The 20,000-nt window shown below is 37.9% G+C and overlaps 3 protein-coding genes and 1 long non-coding RNA gene across 8 annotated transcripts in view; 1 reads left to right on the top strand and 3 right to left on the bottom strand.

Annotated features, from left to right (window-relative positions):
- Positions 1–1,974, bottom strand: part of LOC144974619 (uncharacterized) — an 88,491-nt gene extending 86,517 nt beyond the window's left edge. Inside the window, exon 1 of one of the 3 annotated variants that reach the window (XM_078917695.1) lies at positions 1,773–1,974. The gene's annotated coding sequence lies outside the window, so the exon portion shown is untranslated. The remainder of the gene's footprint in view (positions 1–1,772) is intronic. The other 2 variants (XM_078917721.1, XM_078917712.1) reach the window with 2 other exon arrangements.
- Positions 1–20,000, top strand: part of LOC144974431 (cytokine receptor-like) — a 178,862-nt gene that overhangs the window by 29,986 nt on the left and 128,876 nt on the right. The window lies entirely within an intron of this gene.
- LOC144974420 (uncharacterized) lies at positions 7,906–9,976 on the bottom strand. Its single transcript, XR_013645742.1, has 2 exons — positions 8,758–9,976; positions 7,906–8,225 (listed from the first exon to the last, which is right to left on the bottom strand). It is a non-coding gene; the product is annotated as an uncharacterized LOC144974420 (long non-coding RNA).
- On the bottom strand, positions 11,773–13,728 carry LOC144968555 (uncharacterized). The gene has a single exon (XM_078907069.1). It carries the CDS (start codon positions 13,726–13,728, stop codon positions 11,773–11,775), a length of 1,956 nt encoding a protein of 651 aa, XP_078763195.1.

Genomic DNA, 20,000 nt, shown 5'->3' with positions numbered 1-20,000 from the left:
TTATTATTATTAGCATCATCATCATCATTATTATTAGTACCATTATGATTCTTGATGGATGTCCTGTAGTTCTGACAGTGCTTAACAAATTAACAATCCAGAGCATTATCAAATCAACTCACATGTGTGTTAAACTCATTATATAATTATATATATATATATATATATATATATATATATATATATATATATATATATAAATATATTATCCGCTATAATTACTGACTTAGAGACACATTAAAACTTTTATCATTAATTATCTTTTTTTTTTTGGATTATTTGATGACTATTCAAAGTGAATGCCGTGGAGGAAATGTCTCCCCCTCTCTCTCTCTCTCTCTCTCTCTCTCTCTCTCTCTCTCTCTCTCTCTCTCTCTCTCTCTCTCAAATACAAGTCTAGGTTGTTTGCCAACGAATTGTTTTAGGCAAAATCTTATCAGCAAGTCTTCTCCTCTGCTATGATTGATCTGTCGTACCCCGAAAAATAAACATATTTCTAAAATTTTGGCCAGAAAACGTTCCTTTCAAACATCGATCGATGAAAATAACCTTCACCATAACAAACATTCTAGAACCTTGGACTTTCAAGTCCCAGTTTTGAGAGCTTCTGACAAGATGAGGGTCATTTTATTCCTTCGATATTTGAAAGACGAGTTTTCTGGCCAAAGTTTTAAATATGCGTCTTTTCGGAGTAGCAGCAGTGAACGCTATTTTTACTTTTGCAATCTACTATTTCGATTGTGACTTATCAATGTCTGGCAAAACTAAACGTTGTGGGTTATGCTAGTCCATACAGCTATAAAACATCGTTTCTCTTTGACTATCGTTGTCTTTACCAAGGAATGACTTGGATAATTCCGGGGATTCCCGTTGACCCTTTTTTTTTTTCCTTGCCGACCAATTTCAATATTTTACTGGAAATGTTATACCGACATACTTACTCTTATCACATGAATTTAATTTTAAAAATCAAATATAAAATCAATAATCATTGGGTAGATTGAGTCTAGTCAGATCTGGTGAAAAATACTTTGCGATAGGCCAGCATACCAGCCAATTGCTATTGTTCGTTTCACGTTATAGAAACCGGGATAAACTCGGCTCTATAGTCCTAAAGGCTCTGAAAGACTACTATTTTTAATCACTAAGTGCATGCTATACATAATTTTGTTAAATAAAGCAAGCTTTACTAAACAGCTTTGAGGACTTGTCAATAAAATATCAATTATTTTTCAAATGGTATGCTTTATAAAACAAATCTGAATAAAAAAAAAAGGATGCTGCTTGTATCGTAACTAAAGCAACGAATTTCTAACAGTTGGTAAGGAGACTGTATTGAGTTAAATACTGCCGTAATCTTGATCAAAGTTGATGGCTCCCCCCCCCCCCCCCCTCCCCCTCATTTTGGTCAGAAGGTATTCTGAACACCTTTTCTCTATATCTCAGCGATTGACTTAAGACTCTTCCCAATTGTCAACAAGTATTACATTTCAGACTTCTTAGGAGTCTTAGATTTAAAGGTTGCTTTTTACAAAACGGGAGTCATCTTAATCTTAATTTATATATATATATATATATATATATATATATATATATATATATATATATATATATATATACTAAAATTGTGTTAATCTATCTCCTTCTTGTTCATTCCGTCACATTACCCAGGTTGACGCAATGGGTCACAAAAATGTATTTCTGTTTTGATTATCACCACTGGTAGATTACATTATTACTACAGTTTATCATGGATGGGAGTAAAAACTTACCTTATACGTTGAAATTCAGAACTTAACTGTCTTCGATCACATTATTACGTATAATATCATGACAGCAAAATGTTTTATGAAAATAAACCCCAACACAATTACAAGCTACAGCCAGTCAATTCTGAGCACCGACAACTAATGATAACATGGCTGTGAATCCAGTCACTTGTTGGTGCCAGAAAATCGTTATGGCCCCAACTTGAATGGAGGGTGAGGACAAAAGCATTAGTACCTGTACTATTGTACTTCCAAAGAAAATCAAACACGTATTTATAATTTTGGCAAGAAAACTCAACCTTCAAATATCGATCGTTAAAATGACCCTCATCTTGGCAGAAAAAAACCCCTCAAACCTGGGACCGAAGAAGTCCCACGTTTGAGAGTTGTTGACAAGATGAGGGTCATTTCAATCAATCGATAATTGAAAGGACAAGGTTTTTGGCCAACATTTATAAATTGTGTTTTTTTCAAAGTACGGCAAATGGCTGTGTTGTGGCTTGCCAATCCCTTTGTGGTCGAAGTCAGCTGAACTATGCCAAAACACATTAAAGCCTCGGCTAGAAAATATTTACAACAAAATTAAATAATTGGAAAGACTAACATAACCAAATTACTCGTACTTAGCAAAAATACTTATCTAAGCCTAGGACAAGATTTTAACTGGAGTCTCAGGATTGAAACTATTGTCAAATAAGAGTCATCTTGATTTAAATATTGTTGTATATTAATTTGAAGTTTAAGTTCGCTGGCAAAAAAAAATAAAAGATTAACAAGGTGTTTTGCCATGTCATGACAGATATTCGATATCGATGTTAACGCTTTACATGCCGTGTACGTCTATACCCCCCCCCCCCCCCCCCCCCCCCCCCCCCAATACGCACTCGACTTGCCAGATTTTTTCAGAAACAACGTAACACTATAATCAATATAACTCTTGAAATGATATTGTGAACATAATAATGGTCGAAATTATGATTGAAAAGAAACGGGATGTAGCTGTTAAAGGGTTAAATAACGATTCCGTTCTCCTTCATTGGCGAAATGGTATGTGAAAACATTATGTGGACTTATGGACAAGTTGGTCATAGTCAAAGTACTACGTCAAGCATTATCCTTCAATTCCCTTTGTATTTAATTTATTTAAAAACCGTTTTATTGAATATTTATTTACCTTCTAATTTATTCGTCATACTTTAAAAACCTCGTTGACTCATTTGCTCATAAACATGAATTTATTTACCAATCTCAATCTATATATTAATTATTTATAGCTAGGATCAACATATTTGGCAGTAAAAATGTTATAATAAACAAATTTTAAAAATTATGATGATTATCTTTATCCAAATAAAAAGGATCAAGAACCGTCCAAAGTGACATCGAGTTCAATTCGCTGGTTGTCCTAGGCCATTGTTACATTCCAGTTGAAATTTGAGATTTGGTATAAAATTCTTTGTCAAGGCTGTTGGATTCTTTTAACATAGCTGCTAGGGTCAGAGTGAAATAATAATGAATTATTTGTATTGTAAATTTAATTCGTTTAGGTCAAGGCAATCAGGCCTATGGATTCGGAAACTGTCCCTGTTTCTATAATATGAAAATGAAAGAGATAATTGCTTGCTACTTCTGAATAGGGCGTTATCTGTCTCGGAGTGCCTTCAACCATTTTGATTATCTTAAGTAATAATTATCTTAAAAAGATATTTCAAATTTTAAAAATCTTTCTCATAAAAAGTCTGAACAAACCAAAGTGTCACCCGCAATGCTGGCCAAGTTTCTTGATCAAGGAAAACAGGAATTGTTTTTTTGTTTTTTGCCAGATTGCACAATGTAAATGTTGCTGCCTGAAGCTCGAAGAAATAAATAACAATATTCAAATGGAATGGAGGCTTTAATTTGATTTAATCAAATATGTCTTCCTTAATTTTGAGCTTTTATATAGAAATTTGAGCTTGTATATAGCGCAATATCCACTAAACGTGCTCAAAGCGCTTTACAAGGGTCCCTGGCCAACAGCAACACCAAACATGTAGGACGGGACATGACATGAGGCGATATTACATTTTTTTTTCGGACAGTGACACCTGAGTACGATGAGAGAATGTGAGTAAAGAGCCTTTTCCAAGGACTCAACTATGCGCCGAGCGCGCGAGGCTCGTACCCAAGACCGTCCAATCCGAAAGCGAGCGTCTTACCACAAGACCAGATAGCCGCACAAATCGTCGTTTCCATTCCACATGACTTATTATGTCATTTGTTAGATTGTAGAATGCTTTGTGGATATTGCAATACACTAAAGCTCATGTATTTTGCTCTTTTTTGACCAGTTAACAGCCATAGGGCTACTCTGGAAGAAAAAAAAACTCGTATTTAAAAATTTGGCAAAAGAAAAATCGTCCTTCAAATATCGATCGTTTTGTTTTAATTTTTTCATTTTGTTTGATAAAATACACCAATGCCACCCCCTTGCTGATCTTTCCTTGGATACGATCTAAATTGGTACGCAGGGTGTGTCATTGCCTTTGCAATTGGGTCGTCTCCAGACTGTGAGAACCATATCTCTACTATAAATAGTATGTCAAAGTTATTCTAGGTTAATAAATCATTCAGTTCTTCTGTTTTATTACGACAGGACTGTACATTTAGAAGACCAATAACATAAACTCTGAAACCTGGACTTCGCGAAGCACGGAAGTTAACTGGTTCAGCAAAACTGCTCACTATGTAACCGATTTTTAACCGAGATTGATTACAAAAGTTGGATCTCAATAATCAGGAGGCAGAGAGATCAAGACTTGACTCATTAGATGAGTGAGGTCGGAGTTACAGACATCTGTGAGAATAATATAAGGATCTCTGTTAATATCAGTAGTGCTTTGATGTTGGGATCATCTGGGATATAAATTACTGGACAAGGTTACGTTCCGTGCGATCTCTCTTTGTGACTGTGAGAGAGAGAGAGAGAGAGAGAGAGAGAGAGAGAGAGAGAGAGAGAGAGGGGGGGGGGGGGGGGGGAAGAAGCAATAATGGGAGTTGACGCAGAATACAAAATTGAATAAAACAACATTGTTTAAAAAACAAGAAAAGAATAAATTGCGAATCGCCGAACATTTCGTGCTCAAAGCCTTTCTTAAGGCAATAAGGAAAACAGTAAAAAAAAAAATAATCATTAAATCACACGTTAAATCCAGATATACGGCGGAAAGATTCCAGTACGCCTAGATGAACATGTGAAACGGTGTGAATGATACAGTGTCAGACACGTATATCAGTAAGAAATCATAACATCAGATCATCCAATTTGTTTGTTTCTTTGTTTATGTTTTTGTATCGTTTTGTTTGTTTTTTATTTGTTTGTTTGTTTTTTTTTTGTTTTTTTTTGTTTCTTTTCGTTTTTTTTTTGTGGTTTTGTATGTTATTTCAACATAGCTTTGCACTTTATCATTATAGTTTTTCTATGTATATTAAGATATAAGCATTGAAATACAGATAAGTATAATATGCTTACATCATTTATAAAAAAGACCCTCTTTATGTATTTATATTATATTCATTTATTTACATTTTCATTTATTCATGTTTTATTATGAAATACATTTTGGGCTTTTTAAATATACATCGACAGTAACAAATTCATATGGTCTGTCTGAGTATATTATTTTTATGAAGAAGAAGAAGAAGAAGAAGAAGAAGAAGAAGAAGAAGAAGAAGAAGAAGAAGAAGAAGAAGAAGAAGAAGAAGAAGAAGAAGAAGAAGAAGAAGAAGAAGAAGAAGAAGAAGAAGAAGAAGAAGAAGAAGAAGATCAACCACAACAACTACATCTACAATAATAACAAAACAACCATAAAGTAAATGGGCGCTATATAAATGCGGCATTTCGTTAAGACTCATTTCCCAGATAAGACAAGGATAAAGCAGTAATGTTTGAGTGAGGTTAAACTGATATCGATTTGTTCCGACTAGTTATTTCATTACCCCTCATTTTATGACTCTCTTGACACAGTCTGAAATATATCAATTTGATATCACTGTTATATATTTGATATACCTTCTATCTATCTATCTATCTATCTATCTATCTATCTATCTATCTACGTATCTATTTATCTATTTATCTCTATATCTATCAACCATTCTATATAGCTATATAAGTATCCATCTATCTATCTATCTACATATCTTGCCTATCTATCTATCTATCTACCTATCTATCTATAAATGTATCATTTTATATATCTGTCTATTTATCTATCTATTTATACATCATTCTATCTATCTGTCTGTGCTTTCTCATTTCATCTATCGATGTATCTACCTTATAATATATTCGTCCATCTATCTTTTTTTCTCTCTATCTCTTATCCTTCGTTTTTCCAATTCACTTATAATAAACTACAACATAGAACTGTATACATATATCTATATATCAAGATTTACCTCTTTCATCGATGAATTTATCTGCCCCTCCCTCCCTCATCTTTAAGTATCATCTTGTACAATGATGACACTTAGGTTGACTTTATTACTTCGTCAAAATCATTCTCTCTCTCTCTCTCTCTCTCTCTCTCTCTCTCTCTCTCTCTCTCTATCTATCTATCTATCTATCTATCTATTTATCTCTCTTTCTCTTTCTATCCATCTATCTATCTATCTATCTATCTCTTTCTTTCTCTCTGCCTTTCTGTCTCTTTCTTTCTCTCTTTCTCTCTCCCTTTGTCTCTCTCTCGTTCTCTTTCTGTGTCTGTATATCTCTATCTATCTATCTATCTACGAGTATCTATCTATCTATCTATCTATCTATCTATCTATCTATCTATCTATCTATCTATCTAACTATCTCTAGTTTCCGCTTAGATTTTAACCCAGTATCTACTGATTGCCTAGTTTGAACCTGAACATTCCAATTCAATGGGGAAGGAACCTAAGCACCGCTCCATCAGCTCGGCGCTTCGAACAGGAGTCGTTGTAATTAAGATGCGAAGAAAAAAGGATTGCTGAAAGATACAGAAGGCGCCCAGCGATGTGGGGTGTCCTGTCACCGTGAGCAGATCACAGGGAGGAAGTTCTTTTTCTTTAAGCTTCTTAATGATAAAGAACATTCTCTTCCATAATCCGCTTTCTCTTTCTTCTCTCTCACTCTCCCCCTCTCTCTCTCTCTCTCTCTCTCTCTCTGTGTGTGTGTCTCTCCTCTCTCTTCCCTCTCTCTCTCTCTCTCTCTCTCTCTCTCTCTCTCTCTCTCTATGTATCTATCTATCTCGCTACTCTCTTCTGTCTATTTCTCTGTCTGTCTATTTTTTGTTTTGTTCTATCCAGGCCCCCCCCCTCTCCTCTCTTTCTCTCTCTCTCTCGCTCTCTCTCTCGCTCTCTCTCTCTCTCTCTCCTCTCTCCCTCTCTATCTCTCACTCACTCTCTCTCTCTCTCGATCTATCTCTCTCTCTCTCTCTCTCTCTCTCTCTCTCTCTCTCCATCCTTCTTCCTATTTTTATCAATCTATCTATCTTTTCTCATTCTCCATTCCCCCTTTCATAAATCCATTCGGAGACTTTTCTTTTCACCCAACCCGACCAGCAGAATAGCTCTCAAACGTCAGAAACTCGGATGGGCTACCAATTATACTACTGTCCTCTGGGAAAAACATGTGTAAAATTTTGGCCAGAAAGGTCGTCCTACAAAGACTGATCGATTAGAATGACCTTCACCTTTGTAAAAAATTTAAATTGGGACTTCGGCTGTATAATGGAGCTGCACAACTACAATAAACAATTATCTCATTTTTTTCCATAAAGCCTTTATCATATATGTGGCGGGTTGCGTGTGTTAATTTGTGGGATCGAGTCCAACCGATAGCTCAATGGTCTGGATTCGAACTAGTACGCGCGCTATGGCTCTCGTTACCAGCTGCACCACTCAACCTATATCACAAACGGCTCAGGTTTAATCTAGGGGAGGTCAAGAATTGCCTTAGGGTCCCTTATAACTTAAGTGTATTAATAACAAGTGAGTCAAGACAATAGTAACGCCCAATGCACTAATAACAATTCTATACATAAAGTTTAATTAGATTGTTACAGGAAAAGATAGAAGAATAAGTATTTATTTGATATCAGGAAGAATAGCTCTAATTGAGTGGATCTAATCTATTATATATTTATTTGTTTGCTTTGATATAATCATATGTGTCCGTGGAAAATACATTTGAAAATGGTATAAGCCCGTTTGGCTTATCTTTATCCGTCGGCTTGCTTGACTGAGGCAAATGTATCAGCTAGTTCCAGGGTTGGCGCCTGCTTTGCAGAGTTTTCTGGACATCACAACAGTGTGTTGTAGTTAGGCTGACATCAGGGGTTTACCGCTGTTCAAGGACTGGGATGCAGGGATTCGGCACAACTGGGTGCTCCAACGACACGGAAAAGGACCAGGAAAATGGCCAGGAATCAGGATCAGGACAAGGACCTTCAATTTAAGAGTTAAAACAACAAGGTCTTAGAGCCAATCGAGTTTGTCTTTCGCCACCGAATCGTCCTTGAGCGACACATCATAATAGCCTTTATTTGGCGACAAAGGCAAGGAGAAGCAGTAACTTCATGATAATGGGAGTTAGTATATTGTTTAAACATCAACTGACAGTCGAGCTATCTTACATGATGAGAATTTAACAGGGTTGTGTCCCTGGTATTTCTTTATTTATTTTTATTAATTATAATTGAGGTTATGATGTGTGGCCGGCGATTGGCGGTGGGGTACAGACATTCAAGCAATATGCATATTGAATATAAATGAAATAATAACATTGATCATAAACAACTGTTAACTATAGAATAAGATACATATAGATATAGTTTTGTACAGGTATTCCAACTTACGAACATCCATGGAATAGCACAATTAAAATATATATCACAAACTATAATATTAATAATAGATTAAATTGAATTCACAGTAATATCTCGTTCAACTTTGAATGTTAACCAATAATTCATTTTACCTCCAGCCGAGATAGACAAACTTTTACAAGTTTGAAATTGGAGAGATAGCTCTTTTCTCGTGGGCTTCTTAGCGTGTGTGTGATAAGATTCCTAGATGAATTTGGTTTTATGAAATGGAAAAGAGCGTCTGAATTATGGGAATAGCCAATCCGAAGAATCTTCCTGTTTTAGATAGCCAATGATATCCAGATGCTTTGGTAAGAAAGAATAACGGAGAATTGCCGGAGAGACAAGAACAGTAATTGCAATTAAGCGACTCTTGAACGAGACAAGGACCTCAGGGCATATGCACGATGGCGACTTGTTTGGAAAAGGTAATTAGCAGGTGGCATGAATACAATGGGCAGACAATTTGAACAGGTAAATAAGCCTTAAGCTGAAAGTGAATGTTCCGTTATACAATGGAAATGTTTCCCACCTAACGACCAGAATTTCCGTTAGAAAGATTTGGAGCTTTATTGGAGAAAGGCTGTCCATGTTTTGATTATCTTACTTGAGGTGTTAATCTGCCTTGGCAAATATGTATGTCTCGTCCACTAGGTTTGAAGTGGTTTTGAACCGAGACGCTGACGAATGATAAAGAAACACGCAGTGAAAGAAAATCGCTCGTCACATTCTCCCCCTCTTGAAAAATCTCCTTGTGAGATTAAAATTAAGTCTAGTTTAAAATCATCTGAGAAACGTGGACAATAAGATAGTACTGGAAGTACGGTTATGCTGTTGTGGCGTCATCGGATACCGGATGGCGACTTAAGAAGTCGGCTCCATGGTTATCAGTGCCTTTGATGAATTCCACATGGAACGAAAATTGCTGTAGTATTAGCGACCAACGCATGAGTTTAGCGTTTAATTGTTGAGCTGTGGCCAGAAATAGAAGTGGCTGATTGTCGCATTGAACAGTGAAGTGACGTCCATAAAGGTATATTTGGTATTTTTGTATGGCCCATACCAGGGCAAGACATTCCTGCTCCACTGTTGAGTATCTTTGTTCCGCAGGCGATAATTTTCTACTTGCGTAAGCAACAGGGTGTAGGACTGTAGGGTCATCGAGGTCAGGTTGAAGTAACGATGCGCCTATTCCAATTTTACTTGCGTCTGTCCTCAGAATGAAAGGTTTGTTGGGGTCAGGTAAGCGCAGTACGGGTCGTGACGTCAGGATCCTTTTAAGAGCGTTGAAAGCGTTTTCGCATTGTGGGGTCCATTGTAATTTATCGGGCCGTGATTTATGGGTCAGACCCGATAGAGGCGCGGCAAGAGAGTTGAAATTTTTTATGTAGGACTGATAAAAGCCACAAAGTCCAAGGAATGACCTCACGTCTTTTTTTGTGGTTGGTTGTGGTGCATTTCTAAGTTTTTCCACATTTTTCAATTCGGGCGTAACTGTTCCCTGTTGCAGCTCGTGTCCTAAAAATTCTAAGTTGCGATACCCCAACTTACATTTTGTCGGGCGTGCTGTGAGCCCGGTCTCCTTTAGGCGTTCCAAGAGAGCATTGAGAGTTTCCAAATGTTGTGGCCAGTCCTCTGAGGCTATGAGTAGATCGTCCATGAAATGAACTATGTTGTGACGTTTGACAAGCGGTTGCAACAACTCAATCATCATTTTTGAAAATATACTTGGCGCGTTATGTAGTCCAAATGGCATAACATTGTAGTGGTAGTGGCCTTGGTGTGTACTGAAAGCAAGGTATGGCCTCAGATGTTCCGGAATTGCTATCTGATGGAACCCACGGGATAAATCCACCTTAGAAAAATATTTGGCTTTGCTAAGGCGAGAAAACATTCGTGCCGTGTTTGGTAAGGGCTGAGGTTGAAATTGAGTGACGGCGTTGAGCTTCCGGAAGTCCACGCAGACACGGTGTTCTCCACTAGGCTTGCGAACCAGTACTAGAGGAGCGCTGTATGGCGAATCGGATTTCGATATTATGCCAGCTTTTAACATGGCCTGAATTTCTTCCTCGATTACTGTCTCCTTTGCTATAGGGACTGGGTAGGGCTTACATCGTATAGGCTTGTGGTCAATTAAGGTCATGTCAAAATTTACGATGTTGGTCCGTCCTGGTTTGTCTGTCAGAGTGGGTGAGTGTTGAATTAAAATGTCTTGCAACTCGTATCGTTGCGTCTCCGACAGCTCTTGGTTGATGGCGACATCTGTGTGTGTCTCCTGTCCGACCAACGGTAGGTCTGGTGCCAAGTGCTCCGTGGCGGGAATTTCCTCTGCCACCATCATGACCATGAGGTGAGAGGAGGGAGGTCTGTCGACAATTTTTTGAGTAAGTTAATGTGGTATGTTTTTTCCTTTCCATCCACATTTACGACATAATTTGTCCTTGACTTCTTCTTAATGATGGTATAAGGGCCTTGCCATTGGATCTGCAGCTTGTGGGTTCCGCTTGGAAGTAAGAGCAGAGCTTTATCTCCTTCCTGTAGTTCGCGGTCCCTTGCTTTTTTATTATAATATTTCGCCTGCTTTTTCCGTGCCTCTCTGAGGGTGGAAGCGGCGATTGACCAGCTTGTGGTTAGTCTGTCTTTCAGGTCATTAACGTACTGGGAGGCATTTTTGACCGTTTCATCCACGTCATCTTCTGTCCAAAGCTTTTTTAGCGCCTCAAGGGGTCCTGCAATGGGTCGTCCGAAGAGTAGGGTTGCTGGAGGAAAGCCCGTAGAGGTATGTGGAACCTCTCGGTAAGCATAGAGGGCTGGGGCGACGAAGGTATCCCATGTTTCCGGCCTGTCTTTCACTAACTTTTTTAACATTGAAATTAGTGTTCCATTAAACCGTTCCACTTGTCCGTTGCTCTGCGGATGATAGACAGAGGTGGTCAGGTGCTCAGTGTGGAGTAGGCGATAGACATCTTACATAAGTTTGCCACAGAACTGAGACCCATTATCCGTCAATATTTGTTTCGGGAATCCGAGTCGTGAAAATATGCCTATAAAAGCGTCGGCCACTGTCTTTGAGTCTATGCGCGGTAGCGGTGTCGCCTCGGCCCACATAGTGCATGTGTCCACGAGGGTCAGTATGTACAGTTTCTCTTTTTTGTTAAAGGGAATGGTCCGACTATATCAGCGGCAACGCGTTCAAAAGGAGTGCCTACAATTGGCATCTCGCCTAAGGTCACTGGGACTGTGTAGGTCCGAGCAGATTTCCGCTGGCAGATGGGACAGGATTTGACGAAACGCTTAATGTCTTCAGTGATGCCGGGCCAATAATAGTGAGTTGAGATGCGATCTGATGTGGCTGCTGTTCCCATGTGTCCACTAAACGGAATATTGTGTCCCATTTCCATAATCTGTCGACGATGAGTGGCTGGCACGACAAGCTGAAGGCGGTCTTGACAGGCAACTCGATATAGTAGTCCACTTTGGATTACAAACCCTTTTTTTCTCGGTATATCGCCTTTTTCCGTCACTTTGGCGAAGCAGCGCGCTAGCGTAGTATCCTCGGCTTGAGCCTTTTTAATTTCTTTTGGTCCTGGATTTGGTAATAGAGTTGGTAAATCATGTTGAACCTGTGCCCTTGTCTGCATGGGACAAGCGTGAACTGGGTGCTTCGGCGTTCCAAGAAATACATATTTGCATCCAAGGATGAGAGGGTGAGTAGGGGCGTCTAAAACTCCAGCAGGTATTGTTCCTACTACGTAGGGAGAGGAAATTTCGATATTGGCTATCGGAAGTGACAGAGGTGGGGTGTCTTTAGTAGCGCACTGAATCTTGATAATTTCGTCCGTGAACTGGTCTGGCCGAACCAGGTCGCGTGCTACGACCGCGTGAAAATCTAATCCCGTGTCGTAGAGAACGGTCACATCCTTCCCATTCACTTTGACTGTGTCAACGACTGGAGGGTGATCCGACGGTTCTTTTGTTTTTAGAGGGTGATCGTCAGAAGTGCGTCCTACGTTGGCACTGACCGGTTTCCCTTTCTGATGACCGTTACGCTTGTTATCGCGACGGCATTCCTCTGTTGCATGTCCCTTCATATTACAGTTCTTGCAATATAGGTGTTGTTTGTGTTGTGTTGTGTTACTTCTTTGGTATTGGTTATTGTTATTCTTCTTTTCATACGGTGACGGAAATTTGGTTCTTTCTTCATATGAGGTGGGCGGTTTCTGAATCTGGTGTTGTCTCTTTTCGGTGAGGTGATTTTCTTGCGCTGTCGCAAACCGGTCAGCACATGTTACTATATCGTCCAGTTTATGAGCGCCTTGCTCATCGACAAAACGACGGACATCCAGGGGCATTGCATCTCTCAGCTGTTCCACCATGATAAGCTGGTTTAATCCCTCATAGGTGTCTGGGTTGCCAGATAGTTTCAACCATTGTTGGAGGCTGAGTTGTAGGTGATCTGCCAACTGGTGGTATGTTTCATGTCTGTCCTTCTTTAATGTTCGGAATCTTCTACGATATGATTCTGCGCTGACATCAAAGTGTCTCAGTAGGGATGACTTTAGCTCCTGAAAGTTATTTTTGTTGTCCTGTGTCAGGCGAGAGTAAACATCATAGGCTTTGCCCTTGAGATGCTGAGACGCTTTGAGTGCCCATTTGTCCTCCGGAAGATCATATGAGATCGCTAACTCCTGGAATCGCGTTAACCATTGATCAATCCCTTCAATGTGTGGGTTGAAAGTTTCTACCGGGAACGACATTACTTTATCAATGCTCCCATTGCTCTGACTAGATGGAATGGGGCTATGGGTAGAGAGTCTGTTTTCTGCCATGTCTCTTGTTAAAGATATTTCAATTTCTTTTTGGCGGGTGCGCTCGCGTTCCGTCTCCAGATCCATTTCCAGCTCCTTGTTTCTGAGCTCTTTCAAAGAATATTCATGTTCATGTTTCCTCTTTTCCTCTCCTTCCAGTCTGGCAATCTCCCTCTCTGCGTTCTCCGTCACGTAGGCGGATAACTGTTCACCTGATAGGCCTAATTCTTTTCCTAACTGGATAAACTCGCGTCTAATTGTAACGCCAGTAGCCATGGCTGATTAATTACAGATTGAACAACTGCAGAAGGTGAATGAGAATGATGCGATAGGTGGAAGGAGGAGTAGAGCAGAAAGTAAACAAATAGAAGGGTTAAATATGAATGAAGACAACAGTGAAGTAAGTCACAACACACTGTTGAAAAGTGCTAGGTTTCGCTAAGCCAAATTTCAATATATGACACACACAGTGACACAATACTTAGAAAGAGTAGTTATTGCCTTGGGCTAAATTTGGCGTGCTCGTGTCAATAGAGAGATAATACTATTTACCGTTACACGTGTAAACAACAACTTGCAAGGTGACCTAACTTGAAGTTAGAGTGACTGTAATTTTTAATTAAGATTTGTTTAACTTAATTTTTGAAGGGGGGGGGGGTATTCTCGGAAGGGGGGGGGTATTCTCGGCTGAAGGTCCAGAATTTATGGCAACAATGGCATAAAAAAGTGGCAATGAAATAACAATTTATGTTTTGTAAACTGCTTTAAAATTACGTTGCCTAACTATGCATAATTAAATTAACATGGTTGTCATAATCATAATCATAAATCAGTGTTAGTAAACTAATTATAGATTAGTGAAAATATAGAAAAATGGGCATGTTCCAATTTCAAATGTAACCACAGTGACTTTTCAATAATAAATAAGATTTCTTCCCTATGATATTTGTAATTAATTAATCAAATGATTTATTGATTGGTTTGATTTAAGGTAGATATATTTACGAGCCCCCAATGTAATAGAATGCTATTGTTAAATTGAGATAGTAGCAGAAGTAAATAATGGGTGTTTAAATATTATATCTAAATTAATGACTCACATATTATATTATATTAAAGATTCATAATCCCGGACGAGCCCCCATTTTGTGGCGGATTGCGTGTGTTAATTTGTGGGATCGAGTCCAACCGATAGCTCAATGGTCTGGATTCGAACTAGTACGCGCGCTATGGCTCTCGTTACCAGCTGCACCACTCAACCTATATCACAAACGGCTCAGGTTTAATCTAGGGGAGATCAAGAATTGCCTTAGGGTCCCTTATAACTTAAGTGTATTAATAACAAGTGAGTCAAGACAATAGTAACGCCCAATGCACTAATAACAATTCTATACATAAAGTTTAATTAGATTGTTACAGGAAAAGATAGAAGAATAAGTATTTATTTGATATCAGGAAGAATAGCTCTAATTGAGTGGATCTAATCTATTATATATTTATTTGTTTGCTTTGATATAATCATATGTGTCCGTGGAAAATACATTTGAAAATGGTATAAGCCCGTTTGGCTTATCTTTATCCCGTCGGCTTGCTTGACTGAGGCAAATGTATCAGCTAGTTCCAGGGTTGGCGCCTGCTTTGCAGAGTTTTCTGGACATCACAACAGTGTGTTGTAGTTAGGCTGACATCAGGGTTTACCGCTGTTCAAGGACTGGGATGCAGGGATTCGGCACAACTGGGTGCTCCAACGACACGGAAAAGGACCAGGAAAATGGCCAGGAATCAGGATCAGGACAAGGACCTTCAATTTAAGAGTTAAAACAACAAGGTCTTAGAGCCAATCGAGTTTGTCTTTCGCCACCGAATCGTCCTTGAGCGACACATCATAATAGCCTTTATTTGCCGACAAAGGCAAGGAGAAGCAGTAACTTCATGATAATGGGAGTTAGTATATTGTTTAAACATCAACTGACAGTCGAGCTATCTTACATGATGAGAATTTAACAGGGTTGTGTCCCTGGTATTTCTTTATTTATTTTTATTAATTATAATTGAGGTTATGATGTGTGGCCGGCGATTGGCGGTGGGGTACAGACATTCAAGCAATATGCATATTGAATATAAATGAAATAATAACATTGATCATAAACAACTGTTAACTATAGAATAAGATACATATAGATATAGTTTTGTACAGGTATTCCAACTTACGAACATCCATGGAATAGCACAATTAAAATATATACACAAACTATAATATTAATAATAGATTAAATTGAATTCACAGCAATATCTCGTTCAACTTTGAATGTTAACCAATAATTCATTTTACCTCCAGCCGAGATAGACAAACTTTTACAAGTTTAAAATTGGAGAGATAGCTCTTTTCTCGTGGGCTTCTTAGCGTGTGTGTGATAAGATTCCTAGATGAATTTGGTTTTATGAAATGGAAAAGAGCGTCTGAATTATGGGAATAGCCAATCCGAAGAATCTTCCTGTTTTAGATAGCCAATGATATCCAGATGCTTTGGTAAGAAAGAATAACGGAGAATTGCCGGAGAGACAAGAACAGTAATTGCAATTAAGCGACTCTTGAACGAGACAAGGACCTCAGGGCATATGCACGATGGCGACTTGTTTGGAAAAGGTAATTAGCAGGTGGCATGAATACAATGGCAGACAATTTGAACAGGTAAATAAGCCTTAAGCTGAAAGTGAATGTTCCGTTATACAATGGAAATGTTTCCCACCTAACGACCAGAATTTCCGTTAGAAAGATTTGGAGCTTTATTGGAGAAAGGCTGTCCATGTTTTGATTATCTTACTTGAGGTGTTAATCTGCCTTGGCAAATATGTATGTCTCGTCCACTAGGTTTGAAGTGGTTTTGAACCGAGACGCTGACGAATGATAAAGAAACACGCAGTGAAAGAAAATCGCTCGTCACAATATATTATGTAGATTGATTAGGCATGTGCTTGTTAAAACGCCTTAAACATTGAGTCTTCTATTTATCTATCCATCTATCTATATACCTATCTATATATCTATCTATCTATCTATTTATTTATATACTATCTATATATCTATATATCTGTCTGTCTATATTTCTGTCTATCTATCTATTTTTTTATTTACTATCTATCTCTCTATCTGTCTATCTATCTATCTATCTATCTATCTATCTATCTATCTATCTATCTATCTATCTATCTATCTGTCTGTCTATCTATCTATCTATCTATCTATCTATCTATCTATCTATCTATCTGTATATCTGTATGTATCTCTAACTATCTGTCTATCTCTCTCTCTCTCTCTTTCTCTCTCTCTCTCTCTCTCTCTCCATCTATCTATCTATCTATCTATCTATCTATCTATCTATATATATATATATATATATATATATATATATATATATTGAATCGTGTTTGATACAAATATGGTACGAAAAGTGCTCGACATGTAGTAATGGAGCGAATTATTATTTTTTTAAATATTTACCACAATGTTTGAGACAGTCTACATTAATGTTTCAGGCTTAATTTGCCATCGTCAGGACTGAGTTGTTTTGTTGACTGTTGTTGTTTCTTGAAGTGGTTCCGGTTTAAAGTTAATTAACAAGAATTTCCGCCGATGTGGACACGTTCCGTACATCTCACTTTTCGTGTTGAGTGTGGCTTCATGAGGGTAAAAACATCCACAAAACTCAGCGAACATATTTGGAAATTAAAAGACAACAAACTAGACCACAACATTTCATGGAAAATTTTATCTAAAGCAACAGGATACACACCAACATCAAAACAATGTAGCTTATGCCTGGAAGAGAAATATACTATAATCAAACACCCTCATGAAGCCACACTCAACACGAAAAGTGAGATGTACGGAACGTGTCCACATCGGCGGAAATTCTTGTTAATTAACTTTAAACCGGAACCACTTCAAGAAACAACAACAGTCAACAAAACAACTCAGTCCTGACGATGGCAAATTAAGCCTGAAACATTAATGTAGACTGTCTCAAACATTGTGGTAAATATTTTTAAAAATAATATATATATATATATATATATATATATATATATATATATATATATATATATATATATCTATCTATCTATATATATCCCTCTTCCTCTTTCCCTCTTCCGGTGTTAATACTTTTGTTTTTCAAGAAATGAGATATTCATCTTAATTTATAACGCTATGTGAAGTAATAGTTTTCTGGCTAAAATGGCAATGCAACCTTACTCTGGAAAAACCCATATTCTAAAATTTGGCCAGAAAACTATCAAATATCGATCGATTTAAATGACCCTAATCTTGGCCAAACAAAAAAATTTAAAAAATAAAACTCTCAAACCAGGGACTTCGCGAAGAATTTAAATCGATCGATATTTGAAGGACGAGTTTTCTGGCCAAATTTTAAAATACATATGGGTATTTCTAGAGTGCAGCAGAATGAAGTTTTCCTTATGAAGAGTCATCGATCGTTGGATCATTGTATTCTGTCTTTTCTCTTCTTTTTTCTTATTTTTCCTTTTACAGAATTTCATTTGCAATGGATGGCCAAAGGCTACCGACGATTTATAGGTCAAGCTGCAATTCTCTTGATTGTTTATTTTCCGTAGTGATTACATTGTGTTTCACTACAACTAGGCTACAACAGATGGCGTGGCAATAAATTTTTTTTTTCTAGAGAGGTGATGAAAGAGTGTCAGATGAGGCTTTTTGGGTTATAAAAGAAATTAAGAAAGCAAAAGCGAATTGGTTTGTTATTGGTTTATTTTTTTCTTCTTCATTTTAAGATAGAGGTCGGGTAGGGGGGGGGGGGATAATAATTTTTTTTCTCACAAAATTGATATTGACGCTGGCGATGATTTTGTTTATGATGTTATAATATTACTCATGATAATGATGATGACTGTAGCAGTAATCGTGATGGTAATGATAATACTAATAACGATGAATAATGATAATAATAATAACAATAATTTTATTTATAATAATAAAAATAATAATAATAATAATAATAATAATAATAATAATAATAAATAATAATAATAATAATAATAATAATAATAATAATAATAATAATAATAATAATAACTTGGTTAGGAGTCGATGCAGGAAAATTGAAGTTTTTATAATCAATTAAGATTTCTTTTTCTTAGTACCTTTTATGAAATATTAATGGGTGAACTGAATTCCAAAATACCATTTATCATCTCAATTTTCCTGAAACGTTGGTCACTTTCGGTCAATCCAAATTAGGATTAAAAATGTAAATACATAAAGCATAAAAGAATGTCTACTATTCGACACACAACTCCGTCTCGTTATAATAAAACCACCCCCCCCCCCCCCAACCCCCCCCCCCCCCCCCCAAAAAAAATGAGATTAATACAGTTAAAGCAAGTAGTCATCCAGAGTCATTAGGTCTATAGAGTCGGAGTTTGTCCTGATTTTTACAGCATTGAACGGACAATAGTAGTTTTTGCTACTCTTTTGATATGACTTCAGTCGATTGCAAAGTACTTTCCATCCGATCTGACAGACCCAACGAACCAATCATTGATTGGTGGACAGGGGGGTCACCTGGGATCGAACTTGGTCTCTTTTCCTGTGAAGCAAGAGCTGTATCAACTGAGCTACCGGGACCCCCACTTAAGATTGATAATTTATATTCACTAATATTCACTAAACGTGCTCAAAGCATTATACAAGGGGTCCTCAGCCAGCATCAACACTTACTTTCTAGGACGAGATGTGACGCCTGCAAGGCGATACATACAATTATAATTTTCTTTGGGACAGATACAACTATGTCAAGGGCCAGTTACTCACTATGCACAGGAGTACATTTAGAAAATTTTAATTTGAGTGAAGAGCCGTCTCCAATGACTCAATTTTACGCTTCTCAGAGCGGGACTCGAACGTGATGAGACCCACAGATTAGTGAGAGGCCTAGTCTGCGGCTATGTCGTCTTGTGGTACGACACTCGCTTTCGGATCGGAAGGTGCTGGGTTCGAGCCTCGCTTGGCGCATATATAGGTGAGTCCTTGGAAAAGGCTCTTAACTCACATTCTCTCATCGTACTCAGGTGTAAAATGAGTACCTGGCCGTTTACAGCGTTGTCTGTCTTGGAAAAAAAATGGATTGACAGGCGTCATGTCTCGATATATATGTCGTGTTGTTGTTTGTCAGGGACCCCTGTAAAGTGCTTTGAGCACGTTTAGTGGATATTACGCTATATAAAAGCTCAATCTCAAAAGCTCAAGTCTGTGATGGGACCTACCAAGCCGCTAGTTACACCACCGGTTCTCCTGAACGACTTAGTGTTGTGACAATTCATTATAACCGTGTAACTGAGTAAGAGAGGTTAATCTCGTCTTAATCCGGGCCAAACATCTATTTCAACAGACTTATACCATGTACTTATAACGTTGCGTACGGTGACATAGCAGAGGCATGTCTCCGTCTTTTCTTTCCAGGCTTACTTCCTTCCCAAATCACCCAAGCAGAACCACACCGAAATAATAA

The sequence above is a fragment of the Berghia stephanieae genome, chromosome 1, assembly GCF_034508935.2.
Source record: "Berghia stephanieae isolate SIO BIC M18660-M18661 chromosome 1, UCSD_Bste_1.3, whole genome shotgun sequence".
NCBI lineage: Eukaryota > Metazoa > Mollusca > Gastropoda > Nudibranchia > Aeolidiidae > Berghia > Berghia stephanieae.
Note: the sequence above shows the minus strand (reverse complement) of the source record. Positions and strands in the feature narration are given on the sequence as shown.

What these genes read in the sequence shown, in the direction of transcription:
- LOC144968555 (XM_078907069.1), bottom strand. Translation starts at nt 13,728, where the DNA reads ATGGCTACTGGCGTTACAATTAGACGCGAGTTTATCCAGTTAGGAAAA.